The sequence below is a fragment of the Phyllostomus hastatus genome, unplaced genomic scaffold (assembly GCF_019186645.2).
Source record: "Phyllostomus hastatus isolate PE091 unplaced genomic scaffold, TTU_PhHast_1.1 phas_contig_38, whole genome shotgun sequence".
NCBI lineage: Eukaryota > Metazoa > Chordata > Mammalia > Chiroptera > Phyllostomidae > Phyllostomus > Phyllostomus hastatus.
Window position 1 is genome coordinate 7,144,570 of NW_025333869.1, and position 27,151 is coordinate 7,171,720.

A 27,151-nucleotide genomic window follows, 5' to 3' on the forward strand; every position below is an offset into this window, starting at 1 on the left:
GGGGAGTGTGGCACAGTTGGTTGGAGTGTTGTCCCACAGCCAAAAGGTTGTGGGTTCAATTCCCAGTCAGGGCACATACCTCGGTTACAGGTTGATCCCTGATTCCCAGGCACCTAAGATTTCTGGTCCGGGTGCTTACAGGAGGACAACCAGTCAATGCTTCTCTTTTGCATCGATGTTCCTTTCCCTTCCTTTCTCTCTAAAAGTGATGAAAAAATGTCCTCGAGTAAGGTTAAAAAAAAAAAAAAAAGAAAATGTAAATGGATTAACTCTCTAACCAAGGGATAGGGAATGGCACACTGGATTAAAAAAAAAAAAAGATCCAACTATGTGCTGTCTATAAGATATTTACTTTAGATCCAAAGACACAAAAAGATCAAAGTCAAAGAATGGAAGATATTCTATGTAAATAACAACTGAAAGAGAGTAGGATAGATATTATAATATCAGAAAATATACACTTTAAATAAAAAAAGGTTCCAAGAGACAAGGTTGTACACATTGTATTAACAAAAGGTTTAATACAGCAAGAAGATATAACAATTATAAACATTTACTTACCTAATAATGGATCATCACAATATATTAAGTAAAACGTGACAGAATTAAAGGTAGGCAGAAAGTTCTACAATAATAATTGGAGATGTCAACAGTTCACCCCCAGTAATAGCATCCATTATAATCAGATAGAAGATAAGGAGATATAGGATTTAACATGATAAATCTACTAGATCTAAGAGACATACACTATACTCAATACATTTTTCTAAATGCATGTGGTACATTTTCCAAGACAGACCATACATTAGGCCACAAATTGTCTCAAAAGATATAAAAGATAAAATAAAAAGTATCTTCTTCAACAACAACAGAGTGAGTTAGAAATCAATAACAGAAGTAAAACAGAAAAATTTACAAATTTGTGAAAATTAACCCTTTAGTCAACAGCACAAAGAAGAAATAAAAAGGGAAATTAGGAAATACTATAGAGGTAAATGAAAAGAGGAAACACAACATACTAAAACTCATAACATTCAAAAAGGGTACTCAAGAGGAAAATTTATAGTTATAAATGCTTCCGTTAAAAAAAAATCTAAAACCAACCATCTAATTTTACAACTTAAAGAACTAGAAAAAGAAAAAAACAAACCCAGTGCTAGCTAATGAAGAACATCATAAAGAGTGGGCTGGTGTAGCTCAGCGGACTGAGCGCAGGCTGCAAACTAAAGGGTAGCTGGTTCAATTCCCAGTCAGGGCACACGCCTGGGTTGCGGGCCAGGTCCCATGAGAGACAACCACACACTGGTATTTTTCTTCTTCTCTTTCTCCTTCCCTTCCTCTCTCTCTAAAAATAAATAAATAAATAAATAAATAAATAAATAAAATCTTTAAAAAAACATCAGTGCAGGGATAAATAAGATAGAGAATAAGAAATAGAAAATCGATGAAACTCTAAGTTGGTTCTTTAAAACACCTTTAGCTAGATGGACCAGGAAAAAAAAGAAGAGACCCCAATTACCAAAGTCAGAAATGAAGGTGAGAACATCATAAGTACTGGGATGACCTTGATGAAATACACAATTTCTGAGATACACAAAATCATCAAAAAATAGAAAATCCTAATAGATCTGTAACCAGTAAGGCGATTGAATCAGTAATAATAAAAAAGTCTAACAAAGTAAAGCAAAGTCCTGGACCTGACAGCCTCAAATGGCGAATTCTACCAAACATTTAAAAATGAGCAACAATCTTTCTCAAACTTTTCCAAAACACTGAAGTGCAGGAAAATACCTAGAACACTTCATAACCCTTTGTATGAGACCAGCATTACCCTGATAACAAAGTCAGACCAAGACACTACAAGAGAACTACAGACCAACATCCCTTTTATAAACACTGATGCAAAATTCTCAACAAAATACTAGGAAACCAAATTCAGCAGCATGTTATAAGAATTATATACCACAACTAAGTGGGATTTATTCCTGGAATGCAGGATGGTCCAACACATAAATATTGATCAATGTTATTATACCACATTAATAAGAATGAAGAAAAAAAACACACAACCACCTCAACTGATACAGAAAAAGCACTTGACAAAATCCAACACACTTTTGTCATCAAAACACTCAACAAACTAGGAAGAGAAAGAAACCACCTCAATAGGATAAAAAACATAGGGAAAAGCCACAGTGAACATCATATTCAAAGGTGAAAGACTGAAAGGTTTTCCTCTAAATCAGTAACAAGGCAAGGATGCCCATTTTTTGCTACTTCCATTCAACATAGTAGTACTAGATGTTTTAGTCAGAGCAATCAGGCAAGGAAAAATAAAGGCATCCAAATTGGAAAGGAAGTAGTATTTTCTTTCTTCACAGATATGATCTTACATGTAGAAAATCCTAAAGACTAAATGAAGAAACCTGTTAGAACTAGTAAATGAATTCAGCAAAGAAGCAGGATACAAAGTCACAGAAAAGTCAGATGCATTTCTACCTACTAACAATGAACAACTGGAAGAAAAAATTATGAAAACAATTCTATTCATTATAAAATAAAATATAAAGTACTTATTAAAGTCATAAATAAAACACATCTCATGTTCATAGACTGGAAGACTTAACACTGTCAATGCTACCTAAAGCAACTGACAGACTCAATGACATGCCTATCAAAATATAAATGTTTTGTAGAAATAGGAAAACTCATCCTAAAATTCATTCAGAATCTCAGTGAAACCCTAACAGCCAAAACAACACTGAAAAACAAACAAAAAGAAAACAAACCAATATGGTGGACTCACAACTGTTTGGTATCAAAACTTACTACAAATTTATAGTAACCAAAACAGTGTGGTATTAGCATACAGACAGGCATATAGACCAATGAAACAGAGTAAGAGCCCAGAAATAAAACCTTACATATATAGGCAAATGATTTCCAATGAGTGTCAAAATGATTTCATGAGGAAAAGACAAAACAATATCCACATAAAAAAGTGAAGCTGGATCCTTATGTAACACTGTATACAAAAATTAACTCAAAATATATCTAAGAATTACTGTATTTTGCTGTGTATACTGAATGTGCTCCCACTTCTTTTGTCCAATTTTTTAGGAAAAAAATCTTTTGATTTAATATTTTAATTAAATTATTTATTTATTTATATTTGAAACAAAACCCATTATCATATTCCAGGGTATTATTTTGCACATGGATGTTGTCATTGCTTTCTAGAGTTACACTTTTAACACAGATGCATATAAAAGAATTAAAAACATTTATACAGATATGGAATTAGTACTAGCCAAATATAATGCACATCCTTATTTTCCTCTCAAAAATGTGGGCAAAAAGTACACATTATACACAGCAAAATATGGTACATGTAAGATTTAAAACTATAGAACTCTTAGAAGAAAATAGAGGACAAGCTTCACGACATTGGATTTGGCAATGATACCTGGGCTATGACACCAAAAGCACAGGGAACCAAAAAAAAAAAAAAATTGGCCTTCATATTCATTTTAAAATTTTGTGTATCAAAAGACAGTAACAATGGAATAAAACAGCAATCTACAGAATAGAAGAAAATATTTTCAAATCACGCATTTGATAAAGGGTTAATACTCAGAATATATAGAGAACTCAACCAAAAAGGAATCAATTCAAATATGGACAAAAGACTTGAATAGATATTTCTCCAAATATATATATAAATGGCAAAAAAAAAGGGGCTAAAAAAGATGGCTAACATCACTAATCAATAGGGAATGCAAATCAAAACTATGAGTTACTACCTCATACCCATTAGAATAGCTATGATTTAAAAAAAAAAAACCAACAACCTGGAAAATAACAAATATCGATGAGGATGTGGAGAAATTGGAGCCCTTGCGTACTGTTGGTGGCAAAATAGGACAGTTGCTGTGGAACAAATATGGCAATTCCTCAAAAAAACAAAAACTAACCAGAATTACCATGTGACCCAGCAATTCCACTTCTGCTATATAACCAAAAAAAACTGAAAGGAGGGTCTGAAACAAGCATTTAATTTGTACACCTATGTTTACAGCAGCATTATTTACAATAGTTAAAACATGGAAACAATCCAAGTGTCCATGGACAGATGACTGGAAAAGCAAAATGCAGTATTATCCAACGGAATGTTATTGCCCTTTAAAAGGAAGCCTTATTTTGACACATGCCACAATACAGATGAACCTTAAGGACATTATGCTAAATAAAATAAGCCAGTCACGAAAAGAGAAATATATGATTCTATTTATTTGAGGTACTTAGAGTATACAAAATCAGCAACAGGTTATCAGGGGTTGGAGGGAGGGCATAATGAGGAGCTATTTTGTAATGGGTACAGTAGTCCTCCCTTATCTGTGGTGATATGTTCCAAGATTGCTAGTGGATGCCTGAAACCATGAACAAAACTGAATTCTGTATGGCTTATGTTTTCTCCTATACACATATAATAGTTTAATTTATAAATTAGGCACGGTAAGAGTTTAACAGCAGTAACTAATAATAGAACAATTATAACAATATACTGAAATAAGTTATGTTAACATGGTGGGTCTCTCTTTCTCTCCCTCTGATAATGGAGAAGGCTATGTTGGGAGGGTAGTATATACGGTGTGGATCGGCTGAACAAATGAATGACATCCTGGGCAGGATAGAGGGGGAGATTTCATTACACTACTCAGAATGGGCATACCTATTAAAATTTATGAATTGTTTATTTCTGGAATTTTCCATTTCATATTTTCAGTGTGTTCACAATGGGTAACTAAATCCATGGAAAGGGAAACTGTGGTAAGGATAGGGCTACTGTAGTTTCAGTTATACTAAATGAAAGGGCGATAGAGTAGGTGGTGATAGTTGTACAAATATATTTAGTAACAGTGAACACAACACTTAAAGAAATTTAATCACCTAGTGTCCAGGAGAGTTACAAGTCAAATCCCTAGGGTTTGTGAGAAAAAAAGGGTGAACAGGGACTCAAGACTTGATACCTCCAAAAGTACGTATCACAGGTTAGGGTAGCATAAATACCTGGCATAAAATTTTTTTTCTAATGGTAAGTACCTAACTAGTCAAATCATAAAAAAACTAGTCTTAATCTTACCTGCACAAGATACCGTGGATCCACATTTAAGTAAGGTGAGAGAGGATTCATACCAGTCACTAGAGAAAAAAACAAAGTATCATGCCACAACAAAAAATTTTAAAGTTATTTCACTTAGCATTAACTCTACTTTTGTTTCATTTTTTGCCATTTTGATTTATAGACTCACTGAATGTGAAATTTTCTCCCACTTCTTTACGCTTATCCTTCTTGTCTGGCAGTTTTGGGGCAGCCTCCTTCTGCTGTCTTCAGTCTCAACTTACATCTTGCAATGGTGACTCAGGTTCTCACAGAAAGATGATACAGGCAGTAACGTGTATCAAATGAACAAAGTATCAGGAAGCAGAGCCCAGGTCAACTATAAAGCTAATTTCTTTCTACTTTGCTACAAGAATGCTTGCTAACTGAACAAACTGCAAAATAAGACTGACAAGAGACCAATTAATTTCATGGGAAACACAGTGTTTGTGTTATGTATTGTGTATAAATATCTCATGGCAGTTTCTTCAGATCTTAGTGTTAACAGTTGCTGAACAGAATTTATTTACTATGGCAGGATAGAGAATTCTTGAGCCATCACCACAGGGATGGGGGTCATGGAAATAGAAAATGGAAACTTAAGAGGGCCAGATTTGAGCCCCACTAATTGAAGTTAAAAAAATCTATCAAGGAAAATCAACTTTCTCACACTTTAAAATTAATCTTTGGATCCTATTGTATCTCAGTTGATTGTTCACAAATCTATGCATTATGCATAACTCTAGTCTTCTCATTAACTGGAAGTCCTATTAATTCTACATTCAGTAGCTATCTTGCACTATTACTTATCACCACCTTTATTGCTACTATCCTAGTCCAACCATTAAAATCTCACCTAAACTACAATAAGGATCTCCTACCCAACTATATTTACTTACTACCTAGGAATTAAAGTGATTTCTTAAGAAAAGGAAATCAGCCTGAATAGCAGCCATTTACGCTTGCAGTCAAATCCAAATTCCTTACCATGGTTTACAAAACACCACATTAGCTGCCATTCCTCGCCCCCTCCGATCTCATTAGCTCCTATCACTCCAACTCTCTTGCAAATCACACACACACCTAATGGTTGTTCCTCTAACATGCCAAGTTTATTTTTTTCTCAGGACATTGGTACTAAACATTTTCACTGGTGTATTTGTCCCCTCACAGGCATTTGTATTGCATTCCGATCACACCTCAATGTCAAAGCCCCTGAGATGGTCTTTCCTTGACCCATTCTAAAATGGCTTCCGGCTCTGAACAAAATCTCATGATCCCGTTTTACTGCCTTTACACATACTTATCATTAACTGAAATGTTTTTATTTGTTGCTTGGCTCATTTCAATAGGATGTAAACTTCATGAAAGCAGCAGCCATGTTTTTAAAATAATTTAAGTGCTGTGGCTCTACACCCATAAAAGTCATCAACTCATTGTAGGTGTTCAATGAATGGCTTTCACCCCTCCATCACTTATTTTGCCTTCAAATCTTAAATTAATGTAACAATGTTTACCATGTTAAGGCAGTGCCCTCTGTGTTGCAAAACGCAGAGCTCCTAAGTCCTATTATGTATAAACTATTCTAGAATGTTTTGACACAAGGAATTTGAAAGGGCTTTTTCGTTCTTGAGCGTTAAGGACCTAGAGAAATAATACAAGAATTCTCAAAAAAGAAAAAAATTATAAAGCGCTTATCCTCCACCAAGTTCCTACTATCTTTTTAAATCCGAGTTATAGTCATCCAGTCGAATTCCTACGAAGTCCGAAAAACTTGGCATACATATTCAGAGAACTGAGAAGAGGGCAAGGGCATATTCGTGCTTCTGCATCCTCTTGCATAATGCCTCTCCTAAAATTGTTTCTTAATGTATATAAGTGACCTTTAAATTTAAAGTGCAGCTCACTTCCCAGCTCCTACAGTTGTCTCGGCTCGTATTTCTTTCTCGCCTACACTTATTATTGAGTGTTTTGACATGACGGCTACTTTGTGGTTGAGAATATGTGGCTTTCTGCTAAAATGTTTTCTACAGGATCGCTACTTGGAATACATTTACCTGCAGAGCTGGGCTCTCCTCTTAATTTAGGGTTAAGCACACAGCCCAACACATAAGGAAATGTATGGGAGGGAAAATAAGGCCCAAAGTTCGAGTATAAAAACAAGAAAAGATACAACATTTCCTAAGTTCAGGTTAGTCACGAAGAGTTCTCGGGGATCCATAGCTCCAAGAACTCGTTCAATCTTGAAAAAGCGGCAGCGACACACACTAACCGCACTGCTGATACTGTAGACTGTGAACATCAACAAAAATGAAAAGACACGCTGCAGGCCTGGCGCAGTCTTCAATAATCAGAAACGTTCGCACGATGCCCCCGATACTTACGCGGAACGCCGGCCAAATCCGCGTGCGAGTAACCAGGTGCGCCCGCTCCGAAAAAGCCGGCCAAGCCCCCTGTGGTTTTGTTGCCGCTTCCCCCGCCGCCCTCCATGGTCTCGCAGCAAACTGCGCTTCTACCTCAGACCGGGGACGTCCTGCTGTTGCTCCTTGAGAGCAGCAGGTAGTTGGACTCACGTTACTACAGACTCCTTCACACGCTGACCTTCCGGCGCCGGTGTCCGGTAGGCCCCACCCTTCCGCTTTGCGACTTTGTATTGCCCGGAAGCCGGATGCACCTAACGGCAGTTTTCCGGTAGAGGAAAAGTGAGCGTAGCCAGTACCAGGGCGGTGTATCCTAAGGAAGGCGGGTCACCTGTGGAAGAGGGAAGACAGGACAGGCGATTGGGTAGAGCCAGGCTCTGGAAGCCGGCGGAGCAGCAACTGCAGAAGCAGGCAGCAGCAGAGAGGGAATGGTGCCTGGAGGCACCGAGAAGGAGGTGCAGTCCGTCCCTCAGGGTTAGTGAATGAAGCTCTCCGCCCGGGCCAGCCCGGGGACTGTGCGGTGCGGGTCCCAGCATGAATGCGGGCCCCGGCTGTGAGCCCTTCACCAAGCGACCCCGCTGGGGTGCCTCTGCAACTTCTCCGCAGGCCGCCTCGGACGCCCGGAGCTTACCCCGCAGGCAGAGGCGCACCCTCGACCCTAAGGACACTCCTCTGCAGTTCAGGGTCCCACACTCCTCGTCTGGCTGCGTCTCGGGGTGGGCGGGACCGCACAGAGGCCGCTCCACCTCGCTTGGTACGTGGGGAAATAAAGATCTTTTCCTTCGCCTCGGCCCAAACCTCTTTTTGGTCTCTGTGTAAGGATCCAGGGACTCCAAGGATCCAGACTCCGTCTGGTCTAGTGTGCACCACTCTGAGGGCCCCTTTGAGAGCCACCAAGGCCACTGTAGGGGCAATGGGGCTACATTTTCCCTGTTGGGATTGGTGGTGTGAGAAACCCTGAGGAGCAGTCACAGGGCAGAAAAGGGCAGAAGACTCCACCGTTTTGTTTTACTAGGGTTTGAGAAACTCTCGTAGTCGTTAAAGGAAGTCTAATTGAGTATGTGAAGCTTCAGCCTATGTATTGAAAGGAAGGTACATCTTCCCTCAATTCAGATTCTGGTTCCCTGACTCCAGAGCTGTTAGACTTACCTGGCACTGTACTTGACTCGGGTGTGCAGAGTTGAACAGGAATCAGTTGGCCTCTGCCTTAACACCCTAAAATTTATCAAGGGAGATAGACAGTTACAAAAGTCAACATGATAAAGGTTAATGGATGTTTTGATAGATGGTAGGAGTACTTAAATTCAATCCAATACCAAAGGTACTCTCCCAGAAGAAGAGATGTTTAATCTGAGTACTGAAGAATGATGAGGGAGCTAGATGAAGAGGAAGCAAGGAAGTATTCCCAAAGTGCAGCTGATGCATACTGTCAAAGTGTAGTAGTGAGATATGAGACTGAAAGAGATAGGCAAAGATCAGATCACACTGGGACTTGTAGGTTTTGCACTTTATACCTAAGGGCAATGAGAAGCAATTAAAGGGCTTTTAGTAAGGGAGTGACTTGAACATATGTATATATAATCTTTTTTAGGGGTGGGGATAAAGGTCCCTGTGCCTGGAGTGTGAAAAATAAAGAATGGATTGAAAGAAGCGCAGGCCCAAGAGTCGTTAAAAGTTACTCTAAGTGGGAAATAAAGATGGTTTACACTTAGCTGAGGGCAACAGGGAAGGGGAGAAGTGGTTCCATTTAGTAGAAAGTGGGTTATGTGGGTTTGTACTCCTAAGAAGTATATCTGTGCTGTAAATGAAGGTTTGGGATTTTTGGCATAAACGTAATTGATGCTATGGAAGTAGAATGTAGAGAACATAAAAGTGACCTAGGACAGAAACCTAAAGTTTCTGCTCCTAAAGAGCACTACCATTTAAGAGTAGACTGAAGAGAAGCAGCTGGAGAGATAGGAGGAAAGCCTGGCTTTTGTTATGTCATGCAAGGAATACAGCATTTCAAAAAGGAGGTCAGGCAGCCCTCTGGTAAATTGTGTACACTTATTTCTCTCAGGATTGAGGCAATGGGGTGCAGATCTAAACTAAGTATTAGAGGATGAGCAGAGTTTGCTGTATAAATCCAAGAGAGAATAAATATGAGCACTCAATAGCATGTGTAAAAGGTGTAGGACTGGAGTGCAGAATGACATTAATGTCGGACACTGGGAAGGGGAGCAAGAACTAACTCAAGACAAACTCGAGTGCCATCTCAGGGCATTTGGGCTTTGTTCTATGGCTAATGGGGAGCCACTAAAAATCTTTTACAAAGGGGGATATTTGGTTAGTATTTTAGAAAAGATTGCTTAGGCAGTCTTTTCTAACTAATACTTTAAATTTTGCTTTGTACATAGAGTAAGAAATATATGTAATTAAGTAAATATGCTGTATTTATAACAAATGTTTCATGAAATAATACCCTTACTGTGTATGATGCATTCTTATGCTGTCATTTGTAGTTTGTAAAACGCAGAGAAAGTGAAGACTGTAGACACAGAGACCAGTTGCAAGAAATAAGTGCTGTTGTCTGATAAATGATGTACCTGTTCTTTTAATGTTGGTGCTATTTTGAAGATGAAGAGGAAAGGAGGAGTTTAAGATTTTGGATATAGATTTCAGAGTACTTGGTGAAGGAAAGTGGAGAGAAAGTGAAACTGAGGGTGACTTCCAGGTATTGTCTGACTTATATGATGAGCTAATTTGTGGTTCCATTAACTTTATTTGCAGATAAAGGAGAAGTTAGTTGCAGTGGTAGGGGGCAGTTAATCCTAGCTGGTTGGAACTTCTGATTTTCTGCAGAAGAGGAACCAAATTAATACTTTGGCTGTACTATGTTTGTAAATGTTTTCAGTATACCTGGCACAGGGCACCAGTTAACAAAATGTTCAAAGTCTAAATATATAAAAAACTACTGCTTCAAATTTTGGAATTTTTTTCAGGAACTTTGAATATAAAATTTTTATGTATAGTTTTTCTAGTAGGAGTAGGTAGAATAAGAAAGTAGATTTTTTTTCAGTATCTTAAATTTTGTATTATCTTTTAAGCACATTTCTTATATTGATTGAAATTTGGATATCTACATATAGGCAGAACCTAGCATGCGATTTGCATTCTGACAGGGAAGGATTTGCTCAATTGTGTTGTGGAAGCTCCCTTATTCTTCGTGTTATAACTACCTAGAGTTTCTCTCCCCACTCCAGAGATGATCCAAGTGTATGTCAGTGGTTGGTGAATGAGGGACTGGAGCTGGCTTGTCCCGTATTCCTTAGTGCTGTCAAAAGCATCTTCAGACCTCTTTTCTTATCTCAGAAACTCTCCCACTGTCTCCATTGCTCTTTGTTCTCACCACATCCTTCCTTCCCATACCTTATCTTGCTGCTGGAAGAAAAACTTTTTGTGGATGTTCGCTCCTATGATATGCAGATGAATTTTACAGGTGTTGTGCCTTTTGCCTGTGTCTGTAGCAATTAAATGATTTGCTTATTGAATATTGAAATATGCTACTGAATGATGTTACTGATGAGATTATGTGTAAATGGTGTGAAGTCATAATGAAGTTGGGTAACTACTGATTTCAGTGAAAAAGATGTTGTGTGTAGGTGTTGGAAGAGAATAATGCATTTGTTGAGTTTCTGCTCTGTAAGACTGAATACTTAATATTTTCTCTCATTGATCTACATAAGCCTTGGAAGTAGGTATTTTTAAAAAATTTTAATTATTGTTCAAGTACAGTTTTCTCCCTTTTACTCCCAGTCCAGCCCACTCCCAACCCTCCCCACTTCCCTCCCATTACCACCCTCCCCCTAGTTTTTGTCCATGTGTCCTTTAAATTTGTTCCCGTAAACCCTTCCCATTGTTCCCTGAAATTCCCTCTTCTCTCCCCTGTGGTCACTGTCAGCCTGTTCTCTATTTCAGTGTCTTTGGTTATATTTTGCTTGTTTCTTTGTTTTGTTGTTTAGGTTCCTGTTAAAGGAGAGATCATATGGTATTTGTCTTTCACTGCCTGGCTTGTTTCGCTTACTTTAGCATAATGCTTTCCAGCTCCATCCAAGCTGTTGCAAAGGGTAGGAGCTCCTTCTTTCTTTCTGCTGCATAGAATTCCATTGTGTAAGTGTACCATAGTTTTTTGATCCATTCATTTGGAAGTAGGTATTGTTAATCACACTTTATAGGCGAGAAAAGAGAGGCTCAAAGAAATGAATTACTTCTAAGTGGCTTAGCAAAATTTGCAATCTAAAATATTGTTTGACTCCAGATCTTATATCTTTTTCATCAACTCCCATTGCTTCCCTTTTTGTTTGCTGTGATTATTTCTAGTTAAAAGGAAGGAGCTCCCAGGAAACCTGGGAAGCATCATTTTATGTTTACTTCAGGAATTAGGTAAAACTGAAACAATCCTGTGATGTGTGGCAAAAAAAATCTTTAGAAGCCAGAAGTAGTGGTATTGGAAAGAGAAGTAGGCAGACCTTTTTCTGGGTTCCTCAGAAGGACTGAGGAATGTTTTATTAGTAGGAAATATTAGTTCTTCACCTGTTGGTTCTTCTTCATCCTGTTCTTAGGTTTCAGGAATGACAATAGGAAGCCTGAAGTGAGGGAACACAGGCTCAGTGCTCCCCTATTCTAGCTCCCCTCAGTTTCAGGAGAGAGCCCTGTCCTTCAACTGCACTAGAACACTTCATAGTTTTGTTTTGTTTTTTGTTTTTAAATGAAACAGTGTAGGCAGTCTAGGTTCCATAGACTTGTCATCATATTCATATGTATTATAGGAACCTAGCCATTGCATACCATTTAATCCTTATATTTATGGAAAAGGGTGTTTTAAATTATACACTGACTCAAAAAAGGGAATTTTTCTTGCTCACTGCTGGTTTTTAATTTGAGTATTTTCTATATCTGCTGCATTTGACATAATGAAATTAAATAGAGAAGGTGGAACTGTAGGAAAGTCTCAGAATGAAATGATTCATTTTTTACTACCTTCTGACTGAAACTAATTTTTTTCTGAAGACTGATTTGCTGTAAAAGTACTAAGTTAATTAAATCACTAAAGTAGTGGTCTTTAACAAGAAACATCAAATATATATATATGGATATGTATACATATAATTTTTTGAAAGGAGCTATTTTAAAATGCTGAATTGATTTTTAATAGTTGGAATGTTAGTATTTTGTGGGAGGTACAAATTATGTGGCACTCAATTACAGGGATAAGTAAGCTGTTTATTTATTTGGAACAGCATCAGTTTTGCTCATGTTATTGTGTTTGAGGGGACTTAGGTAGATTAGAATGAGTCTATGATTGAAGATGCCTAGATTCTTACACTGTAATTTAGACAGTAGTTGAGACTGTTGAAGATTTTTTTGTTTTTTCTTACTAAAATATTATATACATTTAACCCTCATGAAATACGTTAAATTTTGAAAGCAAAATACTTTTGAAAGTATTTCTAATGCTTTAGAAATTGTGGCTTGCATTTGTTTTTGTTGCATCTCTCTCTGCTGAGAGAGATGCTCAGCATAGAGCATCTCTCTGCTGCTCATTTCTATGTAGTTATCTCATTGGCATCTCAAAGTTAATAGTTCAGAATTGACCTAATCATATTTTCCCCCTAAACCCAGTTTTCTTATATTTCACATTTAGTGCTGTCATGATCTTTTGAGTCTCTTAAGTTTAAAACTTAGTGTTACCTTTAACTTCTCCTACGATTGTGTAGTCTATAATGACTCACTTTTCAACTTTTCCTGTTTGAATAGTTCTGGTTGTTGGCCAATAGTTCTCCAACCTAGTTGATCATCAAAATCACTTTGAAAAAAATATAAATTCTAGCTCCCCTCACACCTCCATCATTACACATATAGATTCTGATTCTGTAGGTCTGAGTGTGTCCCTGGGATCCATTTATTAGCAGCCTCCTGATGATTTAGATAGTTTGAGAACCACTGACCTAGATCAATAGCTTTCTTGCTGATTTCTACCAATGAACTGTTTCTTGCCCCTTCAGATTTGCCCTTCAGGCTACATGGGAGCTTCCTAGATTTGATTTATGGAATTACAGCTCTGAGTGTGAATTTTAACACTTTTTTGTAATCCTAGGAGAGATACTATTAATTTGCATGTTTACAAATAAGGAATGTGAGACCCTTCACAAAGTCACATAGAAATCTAGTTGGGGAGCCAGAATTTGAATCCAGGTGGTCTGATTCTAGAGCCCATGCTCTCATCCTTTAGGCCATACCAACTCTTTTAGAGAATGGTTGCTTTTTACTCTATGATGAAATGTATTTATGTTGCTGTATTATCTCCCATTGCTTGAGTGCAAAGGGAGTGATCAATCTTTTTAACCCACAGAACTTAGCATAAGGCCTTACATGTATATATGCTGCCAGAAGTATTTTCTCTTTGAAAGCATGTATGCATATACATTAATGTTTTGGGTGTGTGTGTGTGTGTTTTTTAACAGTGTTCAAACAGAAGACTATTTACAGTTGGATGGACAATAAAGGAATCAAGACAGCTGAATCAGAAAGGTATAGAAACATACATATATAGAGAAATGAATAACATGATAGATGGATGTTTTATCTTGCTTCATGCTATTTTCTCTCCTTGCTTTGTCAGTTTTTTGAATCTATGTTTATTCTTTCAATTTATAAATAATAATTTTTAGAGTCTCCTATATACCAGGGACTGGCCTATATATTTGAGATACAGAGATGAAGGAGAAATAATTTTGTCTTTAAAATACATGTAGTGGTGGTGACAGATACAGAAATGCATGATTACAGTAAGTCCTCACTTAACATTGTCAGTAGGTTTCCTGAAATGACATATAATGAAACCAATTTTGCTGAAGGCTAATTGATACAAACAAGAGGTAAGTTTCTATCACACCTTATCAACATTATAACAAAAAGACATTGAATGAAATGGTGTTATTTGAGGGCCTGCTGAGTGTGATAAATGCAATAGTAGAGGTATAAACAAGGTACAGTGGTGGTTAGCATTATAGAATAAATAATCCACTTTACCTTTGCAGGAAAGACTGCATAGTGAGTGAGTGAAGTTTAACACTTCTGGCAGGCACATAGTTGGGGAAAGGGCATTAAAGGCATGTGCAAAGACATGGAGTCATGAATGAGAATGCTATATGCTCAAATAATCACAAGTAATTTAAGTATTGCTGTGATGTTATAGGAATGTGGTTGGGTAAGTGGCTTTCTTGCATAAGTTTTTTTCTATTAAAATATCAGTTCTATTGTGTCATTAGTTCTTTCTATTTTCTTATAGTCTGCATAGTAAAGAAAACAACAATACAAGAGTAGAATCCATGATGAATTTTGTACAAAAAGATAACTGTTATCAATATAACATGGAAAAATTAGAAAATGTTTCCCAGCTAAGTATTGATAAATCACCAGTTGAAAAAAGTGCACAATATTTGAACCAGCATCAAACAGCAGCTATGTGTAAGTGGCAAAATGAAGGAAAACATACAGAGCGGTGTTTGGAAGGTGAACCTCCAACAGTAACTCTGGTATCTGAACAGTTCAGTAATGCTAACATTGACCAGTCACCTCAAAATGATGATCAGAATGACACATATAGTGAGGAAAGTAGAGATAACCAATTTTTTACACCTGTAAAGGTTGCAAATGCAAACCAGACTGCAGAAGATGAACAGGCCAGAGAAAACAGAAGTCTCCAGAAGTGTAGAAAGTCTTGCCATCTTGTGAAAGACTGTGTAGGTTGTCAGCAGGAAGAGATCGATGTGGTGCCAGAGAGTCCCTTGTCAGACATTGGCTCAGAGGATGTCAGTACTGGACTAAAAAATGCCAACAAATTGAGTAGACAAGAAAGTAGCCTAGGAAATTCTCCATTTGAGAAGGAAAGTGAACTCGAGTCACCAATGGATGTGGATAATTCCAAAAACAGTTGTCAGGACTCAGAAGCAGATGAAGAAGCAAGTCCAGGATTTGATGAACAAGAAGATGGCAGTTCTTCACAGACAGCAAATAAACCTTCAAGGTTCCAAGCAAAAGAAGCTGACACTGAACTGAGGAAAGGGTCCTCTGTCAAGGGAGGTGAAATTCGATTACATTTCCATTTTGAAGGGGATAGTAGTGCTGGAATGAATGATTTAAATACCAAACTACCTGAAAGTACTTCTGCCTTGAATGTGGAATGCAGAAATTCCAAGCAACATGGGAAAAAGGGTTCTAAAATCACGGATCATTTCATGAGAATGCCCAAAGCTGAGGACAAAAGGTAATTTTTTCAATCTAGAGTATGTCCAGTAGTGCAATGCATTTTATAAGGAGGGTTTAGCAAAAATATGGTTTACACTGAAGCTAAATAACAGTTGTGTTTTTTGTTATCTCCTTATGCTAAATTTATACTTAGACTCAAAACTTTAAATTCTAAAGGCCAGAAACAAAAATAAGAAGTAAATAAATATTATTAATCAGCGTTTTAGTTCCATGAACTTCCTTCTGAAATTTATGTGAATTATCAGGACATAAAAGTATTTGATTGATAGTAGCTACTGTTTTTTAGCCATTTTCCTAGGCCATTGTTTACTGCATTTTCTCTAATGCTCTGACAGGCAGGCAGGTGGTATTGTACTCACTTCATAAATGAGAAAACTGAAACTGGGGTTAGAGAATTCACTGAAATTATGTAATTTGTGGGCAGTAACACTGAGGTTTAAATCCCAGTCTGTATAATTACAAAAAAAAATTTCAAATTACATTTTTGCAGTTATTTCATATAGAATCTTAAAGCTCAGTCTCTGTTTTCTGTGATTTTTTTCTCTCTCAAAGTTTACTTCATTAAAGATTACTGTCCAGAATCCTGAGAAGTAACTGATACAATAAACCGTGACTTATTTGTCAGTGTCCATATTCTTATGTGGTCCTTTATTCAGAAGGTGGTTTACATGTGTTTGGAAATTCCTACCACAGACTATTGAAAACGAGGTTTTGGGTTTTACTATAAGCTTTATAAGGATTTTTGTTTGTCTTTTTTTTTTAATTAACAAGGAAAAAGAACAAGTTTGGCCCATTTTAAATAATGACAGTCTGGGTAAGTTTTATACTGTGTATCCAAGTGAATTTAAACAATAAGTACTTCATGACTGAATACATTTGTTTTGACCTTAGAAAAGAACAATGTGAAATCAGACATCAACGGACAGACAGAAGGATCCCAAAATACATTCCACCTCACCTTTCTCCAGATAAGAAATGGCTTGGAACTCCTATCCAGGAGATGAGAACAATGCCTACCTGTGGAATCCAGCTGCCACTCTTGAGACCATCTGCCAATCACACAGTAACTATTCGGGTAGGTATTATCTTTCACCTATAAAGAGAGAAGATTAATAATGTCTTGGTTTCTTTTGTTACTTATTAATGTGAAAAACAGACAAAGGTATAGAAAGTGGTTTTCTTTTCTGCATATAAAGTAGTGGGAAATCCATAGAATGTAGAAATATAACGATAGCTTAGTATGATACCTAACAAATCCATAAGATGAGTCATTGTCAACTAATGAGGAAATTGAAATTTTTTTTGTATTTTTAAGAAGATTCATTGGATTCTTTTTAAAAACAAATTAACTGACAACATTTATTAAGTACCCATTATTAGGCACATATTAGGTACTGGGTTAGTTCCTAAAATTCAAAGTTGTGGTTCAGTATCTTTAAATCATTCTCTAGTTTTCCCCTCTTTTTTGAGCTTTAGATTCTTCCAGACATCTCCATCCCTGTTCCACAGGTATCTCAAACTCAACATGTATAAAACCAACCTTATTTTTTAAAACTGTGGTTAAATACATAATAGAAAATTTACCATCTTAACCATTAAAAGATATTATGTTTCATTGGCATTAAGCATGTTCACCATATTATACAATCGATACCACTACCCATTTTCAGAACCTTTTCATCATCTCACACATAAACTTGACACCTACTAAACAGTAACTTCCCATTTGTTGCTTGCCCCTAGGAACCTTTTTTATACTTTCTGTGAGTTCTTTTTTTTAAACACATTTTTATCGAGGTATGTAAAATTTACCCATTTTAAGTGATCAATTCAGTAGTATTTACTGAATTTACTGAGTTAGACAACCATCACCATAATCCAGTTTTAGATTTTTATCACTCTTTGGACAGTTTTAAATAGTCATCTCATTTATTAGTCAGTCTCTGTTATTAGATTTTATAGGAGCTACTTATAAAAAAAAACCCTTTTATGGTACAACTTAGTCTAGATGTGATTACATATTTCAAAATACAGAATTCTTTAGTGTAGTTAGAGATGAAGCAACATTTAGCAGGGTGGTGGGGTTTGAGCTGAGCTCAAAAAGAAAAGTGAAAATTTCTGAGGTGGACTTTAAGACAAGACAGTTCTAAACATGTACGTACCTTTATACTGGTAAGTAAAGGTTGTGCAGTTGAAAAATATTTGTTTTAGTAATGGAAAACAATTGGTTTGCTGGAGCTTAGAATTTGACTGGGAAATGGTGGAGAAGACTTTGAAAAGTGTATTGGGTTCACATCATGGAGGGCTCCAGGTACCAGGAACTGGAATTGACTGTATAGGTAATAGAAATCATTAAAATGCCTGTGCAGATAGTAGTTGTGTTGTAGTAAGATTAATCAAATAGCTGTATGTAAAAAAATAAAAAAATCGAAGTGAGATGCATTGGAAACAAGGAAAGGTAATAAGAGATGAAAAGGAAGGAGGTAGTAATTATCAAATTGTGCTTCATGGAAGTGGTTGTGGGGTTCTTTTGAAATTTGACTCATTTCTTTTCTAAATTACATATATATATTTATAAAGATTTTATTTATTTATTTTTAGAGAAGGAAGGGATGGGGAGAGAGAGAGAGAGAAACATCACTGTGCGGTTGCTGGGGGTCATGGCCTGCAACCCAGGCACGTACCCTGACTGGGAATCGAACCTGTGACACTTTGGTTTGCAGCCCACGCTCAATCCACTGAGCTACACCAGCCAGGGCTTAAATTATATTTTTAACTACAAGAAACCTATAGTAAAAGAACTAACAAACAATTTGAAATTGTGTGCTAGTTCGGATTTGAAAATGCTTAATACCGTATTTTAACAAGCAGATTTATGAAGAGAATTCATCTTTGTTCATGCAATAGAATCAAGATTCTCTTGCCACTGCTGTTTAACTGAAGAGTTTCCTTAAACATAAAAATAACAGTTTAAAAAATTACCATTTGCAACTATTTAAGTATGTGAGTAGTATTTTCTTTTTTTTTTTTTTAAAGATTTTATTTATTTATTTTTTAAAGAGGGAAGGTAGAGAGAAAGAGAGAGAGAGAAACATCAATGTGCGGTTGCTGGGGGCCATGGCCTGCAACCCAGGCATGTGCCCTGACTGGGAATCGAACCTGCGATGCCTGGTTCACAGCCTGCGCTCAATCCACTAAGCTATGCCAGCCAGGGCAGTATTTTCTTAATAATGTGTAAGAGATATAAAAGTAAATTAAATAGTAGCTTTAGTTGTCATCCCTAACCCCCAATTTCAAATTTTGCATTTCTTAAAATAGTCATTCTCATTTATTGATGTTAGCATAAGGAAAAATTTATTGAAAAAGTTATATTTATAAAAAGTTTTTATTTGAGTTTAATGATTTCATGTTAGATTTCTTAAAGAAAAATGAGATCTGCTATTTTAAAACATTTGAAAATCACTGAGATAGGGTAATAATTGTTAAGATAAAAAAGAGAAAATACATGGCTGCATTATTTTGAGGTCAAATTGACAGGACATGGTAAATTCTTAAAGATTGGGCGGTAAGGGAAAAGGGGGCATTGATAATTGTCTAATTAAGAAATGGCTGGATCACTGACAATATGTTGATGGTTAAGATTTGGAAAAAAGATTGATTGGGGAGGTAATGATATTTTGACTTTTCCTTTTTTCTTACACTGTCCATAAAGAAAACTCAAAGCATCCTATGTCATCATTATTTAATCTCTGTAATTACTGTGTATTTGTTAGATATCCAATGACCCATGAATTTTAAAAATCTTAAAAATTATTTTTATTTTATTGCAAGAGTAGTGCAAGATCATCATAAAAAAGCAACTGTTATATGAAAATGTGTAACTCAGAAAACCTGTCTTTTGTAGTCCTATTCCAAGAGTTGAACTATTTGGTATATTCTCTTCTAGATTTTTTTTCTGAATATGGTAATATAATATATGCATAATGAATAGTTATTAAATAAATAATCCTTAATTACATTTCTAAGATGCCAGATATTAATAGTTACAGAATTGGAAGTAATAAAATAAAGCTGATATTTAGCATTAGAAATGTAAGGCAATCTGAAACTTCATGGGCATGACACTTAGTGCTTGATTATCTATAATACATGGATGAACACACATACACACATACATCCATGCAGACATAAGCACACACATGTACACACATACATACACAAAGTATATTCTTATCTATGTGTTCTCCTATGTGAAAGCTGGACTGGTACCTTTTCTGTCACCTCCAATTACATGGAACATCTTTACAAAATCACCCTTAGGACCTCCATTTGGAGGTAAAAATATTTTCAGCATAATTGATGTCTTAGCCACTTTTGACTCTTGACTTATTCTTTCCTCCTTGGAGTATTCTCATGCTTTGGCTTCAGTGACATCATATAATCCTAGTTTTCTTCCTCACCCAATAGTTACTTCCCATGTTCCTTTAGCTCTTCTTATGAGGCCTTTCCTCAAGGTTAATTCATAGGTCTTCTTTTCTTACCCTCTCTCTGGGTGTTGATCCACTGTTAGGGTTTTAATGGTCACATGTATAGGTTGCCTTACAGATTTATTTCTCTTGAGTTGCAGACTTTTTATGCAGCTGCTATTTATGGTTTGTTTCTTAAATAAACTGTTTCCTTTTTGAGGAACAATCTTCTTTTCCTGATTAACTTCTTTTTATTTATTTATTTATTTGTTTATTTATTTATTTTTAATATATTTTATTGATTATGCTATTACAGTTGTCCCATTTTCCCCCCTTTATTCCCCTCTGCCCTGCACATCCCCTTCCACCTGCATTCTCCTCCTTTAGTTCATGTCCATGGTTCGTACATAGAAGTTCTTTGGCTTCTACATTTCCTATACTATTCTTAGCCTCCCATTGTCTATTTTCTACCTATGATTCATGCTACTTATTCTATGTACCTTTTCCCCCTCTCTACCGCTCCCACTCCCCCACTGATAACCCTCCATGTGATCTTCATTTCTGTGGTTCTGTTCCTATTCTAGTTGTTTGCTTAGTTTTTTTCTTTTTTCTTTTTTTTAGGTTGGGTTGTTAATAGCTGTGAATTTGATATCATTTTACTGTTCATATTTTTTATTTTTTTTTCTTAGATAAGTCCCTTTAACATTACAGGTAATAAGGGCTTGGTGATGATGAACTCCTTTAACTTGACCTTTTATGGGAAGTACTTCACCTGCCTTTCTATTCTAAATGATAGCTTCGCTGGATAGAGTAATCTTGGTTGTAGGTCCTTGCCTTTCATGACTTCAAATACTTCTTTCCAGCCCCTTCTTGCCTGTAAGGTCTCTTTTGAGAAATCAGCTGATAGTCTGATGGGAACTCCTTTGTAGGTGACTGTCCCCTTATCTCTTGCTGCTTCTAGAATTCTCTCCTTCATTTTAATCTTGGGTAATGTAATTATGATGTGCCTTGGAGTGTGCTTCCTTGGGTCCAACTTCTTTGGGACTCTCTGGGCTTCTTGGACTTCCTAAAAGTCTGTTTTCTTTGGCAGATAGGGGAAGTTCTCCTTCATTATTTGTTCAAAGAAGTTTTCAATTTCTTGGTCTTCCTCTTCTCCTTCTGGCATCCCTATGATTTGGATGTTGGAACATTTAAAGATGTCCTGGAGGTTCCTTAGCCTCTCCTTGTTTTTTTGAATTCTTGTTTCTTCATTCTGTTCTGGTTGAATGTTTCTTTCTTCCTTCTGTTCCAAACTATTGATTTGAGTCCTGATTTCCTTCCTATCACTGTTGGTTCCCTGTAGATTTTTCTTTATTTTACATAATGCAGCTTTCATTGCTGCCTGGCTCTTTTTTGTGCTATTGAAGTACCCAGTGAATTCCTGGAGCCTCCTAATAACCAGTGTTTTGAACTCTGCATCTGATAGGTTGCCTATCTCTTCATTGCTTAATTGTATTTTTTTCTGGAGCTTTGAACTGTTCTTTAATTGGGTCCTTTTTTTTTTTTTGGTCCCAGCATTCCTGTCATGTAGTAAGGGGCAGAGCCTTAGGTGTTCACCAGGGTGAGGCAACCCACCTTGCTGGGTTGTGATGCTGTATGTGGGGGAGGGGTCTGAGAGGGAACAGTGCTGCTTGCTTCTCTCCCTGCTGGTTTTCAGTCATTTCCCCCACTATCTACTTGCAACCTGGACCCTTCTGGTGCTGATTTCTGGTAAATGGGTTTGTGTAAGTTTTAGGACCCTGTGGGTCTCTCCAACGAACTCTCCTGTGAGGCTGGGAGTTTCTCCCCCTGCCGCCTGCACCCCCACAGGTATTTTCAGTGAGAGGCTTTGAGGCTTTATTTCCCAGTGCTGGAACCCTGTGTTGTGAGGTCTGTCTCACTCCTGAGTTGTTCCTCAGGGTTTATCTTCATGTGAATGTGGGACTGCCCAGTCTGTAAGCCACTGCCTCGCTTGGTGCACCAACCGCTGTCTTGCCCACAGTCCTCTCCTCCTGGATGCCCGTCTCTGCCCCTCCTACTGGTCTGGATAAATGTTTCTTCTTTAACTCCTTGGTTGTCAGACTTCCAAACAGTTAATTTTTTGTCAGTTCTGGTTGTTTTTTGTTTTTAAATTTGTTGTTGTCCTCCTTTTGGTTGTGCGAGGAGGCACAGTGTGTCTACTTACGCCTCCATCTTTGTCAGAAGTCACTGGTTAACTTCTTTTTGTACTTGGGAGTTCAGCTCAATTGCCACTTCCTCAAGGAAGGCTTCTCTACACACGTAAGTTAAGCTAAAATTGTCTAGAATAGGTTTATTATTTTTTATTTCTCACCTGAGGTTTTTTCCCATTGTTTTAAGAGAAAGAGAAAGAAAGGAAGAGAGAGAGGGAAGTGGGAGAGAGGAAGGGGGCGGGGGAGAGAGAGAGGAACATCAATGTGAAAAAGAAACATTGGTCAATTACCTTCTTGTATATACCCTGACTGAGGATTGAACCTGCAACCTTAGTATATGCCCTGACCAAGAATAGAACCTGTGACCTTTTGGTGTAAGAGAATATGCTTCAACCAACTGAGCTACACCAGCCAGGGTTAGAATAGATTTTTTTAATACCACAAGCCTCTCATTTATAGCATATTACAGTTGAAATTTTATATTAATTTTTGTGATTATTTGATTATCTTCAGTGAAGTACTCATTCATGCCACAACATGGGTGAACCTTGAAAACATTATGGTAAGTGAAAGAGGTTAGACACAAAAGGCCACATATTGTATTAGTCCATTTATATGAAATGTTCAGAACAGGCAAAATGTAAAACTTTGTGTTTTAAAATATCTCCTTCCTCAAATATTTATTAAATGTTTATTATAAATAACATATGTATATATATAAATGTGTATGTTTACATATATGTATATGCTATACATACAAAAACACACATGCCATGCTCTGTAGTACATATTCAGAATAGAAAGTTAATATGGTTATTATTCTCAAGAAGTTTAGAGTCTAACTGGGGAAGGGGAAAAGAGTGTTCCCTAGTATGATAATGCTCTAATAAAACAAGGGGGAGTAAACTACCTACCTTTAAAATTTTTTTGAAGGCTTCCTAGAGGAAATGAAAATTGGGCTGAGTGATAGAGGTCAGAATAGATGTTGAACCAGATGGTGTTTGGGTAAGAGAGGATGTTAAGAGCAGGGAACATCATTTGGAATCAGAGTATAAGCAGAGGGGAGCCATTTTAAGATTAGAAGCCTGGAAATACTTGAGAAAGATAATATCAGTCCCAAGTGAGCATGGGGTGTTTACGGGGGATGAATGTTAGGTACAGTTGTAGTTAGAGAAATAAATAGAAGACCGTTGGCAGAAATTCAGGCAAGGAATAATGAGGATCAGGGGCCGAGATTGGATGAAGATAGAATGCCCAGGACATGGTGACTAGGAAACTGATTAAATGGAGGTAAGGAGTGGAAACAGCTGAATACGATTTCTGGGAATGCAAAGGAGCTGGTCTCTTTTTTATAGTGTTTGCTTCGGCTGCTTCATTCTTTTGTAAATGATACACCTAGTTTTTATACATTTACAGTTCTTGTTAATTTCTGTTTCAGGTAGATCTTTTGCGAGCAGGAGAAGTTCCTAAACCTTTTCCAACACATTTTAAAGATTTGTGGGACAACAAGCATGTAAAGATGCCTTGTTCACAACAAAACTTGTACCCTGTGGAAGATGAGGTAAAAACAAAACTGATTGTCTTTTAGTCTCTGATAGTTTAGTACATTCTTGTTTGACTCCTGTTTCTATGATGCAGAAAAACTTAGTTTGCTCATTTGTGTTTCCTTTTTCTCAAAGAATGGTGAACGAACTGCAGGAAGCAGGTGGGAGCTCATTCAGACTGCACTTCTCAACAAATTCACACGACCCCAAAATCTGAAGGTACGTTCTTTTTGCTATTCTTGCCTCTTACGTGTAGCTCTTGGAGATGGTCCCTGTGCCTCCTCCCTCAAAGACTTTTTTTTAATCTTTAATGGACTCAGTTGACAGCATTGTTTATTTGCAATGTTTTTGCTTCCTGAGGAGCCCTGTTTAGAGACATTCTTGGTTTCCATTCCATCACTAAGAAATAAGTAGAAGTATTAAGAATTGTAGATGACTTGCGTGTAGCCACACAGAATAATTTGGACAATCAGAAATTAGACCTCTGATTCTTGATTCCCCATCCAGTTTCCTTCCATTCAAGCTTTTCTTTTATTTTTGTTTTAGAATTATCATGTGTCTGAAATGTCTTCAAAAGTAAATGAGGAAAGAGTTATGACATCAGTAATATTTGCCCAAAGGAAAGCTGAGTTTCCTAATGATTAAATTATACATTAAACATTCTGTTTTTTATTGCTTTTGATATAGCTTCCAGCAGTTTAATAATTTATTAATCTAATATTTTGGCAGTAATTTATTTTCTGATTTTTTAAAATATTTTATTTAAGACTAAGGACAGTCTGTCTAGTCATTAGGTTGTTTTTCTAATAACTAAAATATGGGTAAGTATATGTTTATTTTCAGCACTATGTAAACTTTTAAGTTTTTATAACTACACACAGTAACAGATATTTCTATACTTCTGTGGAAATGGGTTTCATTGTCTTTTAGAGACTTAATTTGTTGTGTATAGTTTCTCAGATTTTATACTGTTTTTGCATTTATTCTTACAAGTTATTCTTAAACTTTCTATATCTTTCTTAGCTCCTGTTTTTTTTCTTAACATGAAAATACATTGATAATGTTATTCCATAATGTATTTTGAAAATTTTATTCTTTAGGTACAGTGTTTTTCGATCTTGTAATGTAATACTTTTAAATGAAAGAACTTCTTAGGGTCTGCTCAGGGTCTGCCAGAGTTTACTCACTTTTAGTATAATGTTAATTATATATGTACAAACATAAAACTAAAGATAAATTCTTTATACTTATAGTATACATTTAGGAACTTGAATATTCCCTGGTTCCAAGTAAATAATATGCATTCTATTGGCTCATTTTTTAATCTGGATAGATGCTTTGTGATTATTTATATGACATGAAGTGTTTTTCAGGAGGCTCTTTGGCAGAGTGTTAATTTTTTAAAACTTCTTTAATGATAAAGGAATTTGGAAATTTATAGTAATAATCTAACATAGTGTTTTTCAGATTTACATATGCCTTCAGTAAAAAAATTTTGGGGTGTGTACTATGAGTATTAACAGCTGATAAGTTCTACATATTTATTACTTTACTAATGTATGCACATTATAAAATATAATCAAAAGAGACATTTAAAAGGATGAAATAAGATATAATTGTAAATAATAGTTTTTTCTGCATAACTAATAGATTATCTGAAGTGTAACCCACTCTGGTGTTAAAAAAACAATATTCAACTGAGTAAATTTTAAAGATCTTACTGGCTTTATTCAACAATTCATGAATTTGGGCAGCATCCCATCCAACAGATAGAAAGGAACTCCAAGAAGCTATATAAAACAAAGACATTTATAAGGAATAAGGGAATAGGAACAAGGAAGTTATATTAGCAAAAAGTGGATTGGCTGTTGCAAGGTCACTTTCCTTTAGGGAATGACAAGGGTCTATCAGGCAGATGATCACACTAATGCCAACCAGGTGATTCCTGATTGACTGATTTAAGATTCTGTTTCTGGGAGGGCTCAGCATAAATGACTCCATTTGGGGAACTGTTGTCTGTTTTTAATAATTGGCAACCAGGTGGAAAGTACTGCCTATTCAGACAGTAATTTTAGTAGATGGCATAGTATTCTGACTTTTCATTCCACATAAATAGTATGTAGCTTATGTGAACTGCTGGAGGAAGATAACCATTAATATGTAGCTTATAAAAATAGCTGATAATAAAGGAGAAAATACTGTTTTATGCTTTAGGGCAGTGTCTCTCAGTGATTTTTTTATTACTGCCCTCTCTACTAGGGATCCTTTTTAGACATTTTTTCCCTAATTTACTCTTCCCTTGAAATTTTAATACTATAAGTATAATGTATGTCTGTATATGTAGTGTGACCCTTTCAGTGGCCAGAAATCATATTTAATTTTTTTAACCCCCAATATCCAATTTATGTCTACGAGGATTGCATCACCTCTGTTTAGAATGCATGCTTTGGAATAATTATGATGTTTTCCCCCTACTACTTGACCTATCTAATCTCATATTTCTTAAGTGAATAATAAATTAGTATGCATTATATATGTTCATAGCTAGTGATGTGGAGCAGTTAACAGTAGGAGGAAGTTTGTCCATCATTAAAAAATTTACTACAAGTACTTCATAAAGCAGACAGGCTATTCATAGATAATTTACTTGACTATCATGAGGATTTTGTTTATGCTTTTTTCATAGGATGCTATTCTGAAATACAATGTGGCATATTCTAAGAAGTGGGATTTTACAGCTTTGGTTGATTTCTGGGATAAGGTAAAAGTATGCTTACTTCTTTAACTATGAAAATAATATGACAACTATAAAAAGTTTAAGAAAAATACCCATAATTCTGTCACACCAACACAATTATCATCTTTTATTTTTGTGAAAAGTATTTCCTGTTATAATAGGCATGTTTTAGGAACTAATTTTGAAATTTGCTTTATTCTCCTTTTTTGTTATATTGTTATACCATTATCAACATTATTAATGGCTGCATATTTTATGACTAGTTTTTGAGGATTTGATGATTCCATATTCTCAGACATCTATGTTGTATCTAGTTTATACACA

The 27,151-nt window shown here is 36.2% G+C and overlaps 2 protein-coding genes across 7 annotated transcripts in view; one reads left to right on the top strand and one right to left on the bottom strand.

The window, feature by feature from the left end:
- Nucleotides 1-7,787, bottom strand: part of LOC123820863 (mitochondrial import inner membrane translocase subunit Tim23) — a 29,898-nt gene extending 22,111 nt beyond the window's left edge. Inside the window, exons 1-2 of the mRNA XM_045841870.1 lie at nucleotides 7,546-7,787; nucleotides 5,144-5,202 (exon numbers count right to left, since the gene is read on the bottom strand). Coding sequence (XP_045697826.1) covers nucleotides 5,144-5,202; nucleotides 7,546-7,651 — 165 coding nt within the window. The 5' untranslated portion in view covers nucleotides 7,652-7,787. The remainder of the gene's footprint in view (nucleotides 1-5,143; nucleotides 5,203-7,545) is intronic.
- Nucleotides 7,788-7,863: 76 nt separating this feature from the next.
- The window catches only part of PARG (poly(ADP-ribose) glycohydrolase), a 216,280-nt gene continuing 196,992 nt past the window's right edge, over nucleotides 7,864-27,151 (top strand). For 3 of the 6 annotated variants that reach the window (XM_045841860.1, XM_045841861.1, XM_045841859.1), the window contains exons 1-7: nucleotides 7,901-8,335; nucleotides 14,085-14,151; nucleotides 14,912-15,889; nucleotides 16,783-16,966; nucleotides 23,985-24,107; nucleotides 24,226-24,309; nucleotides 26,777-26,851. In XM_045841860.1, the coding sequence (XP_045697816.1) occupies nucleotides 8,116-8,335; nucleotides 14,085-14,151; nucleotides 14,912-15,889; nucleotides 16,783-16,966; nucleotides 23,985-24,107; nucleotides 24,226-24,309; nucleotides 26,777-26,851 (1,731 nt within the window). In that variant the 5' untranslated portion in view covers nucleotides 7,901-8,115. Of the gene's footprint in view, nucleotides 8,336-14,084; nucleotides 14,152-14,911; nucleotides 15,890-16,782; nucleotides 16,967-23,984; nucleotides 24,108-24,225; nucleotides 24,310-26,776; nucleotides 26,852-27,151 lie in introns of all 6 variants that reach the window. The other 3 variants (XM_045841863.1, XM_045841862.1, XM_045841864.1) reach the window with 3 other exon arrangements.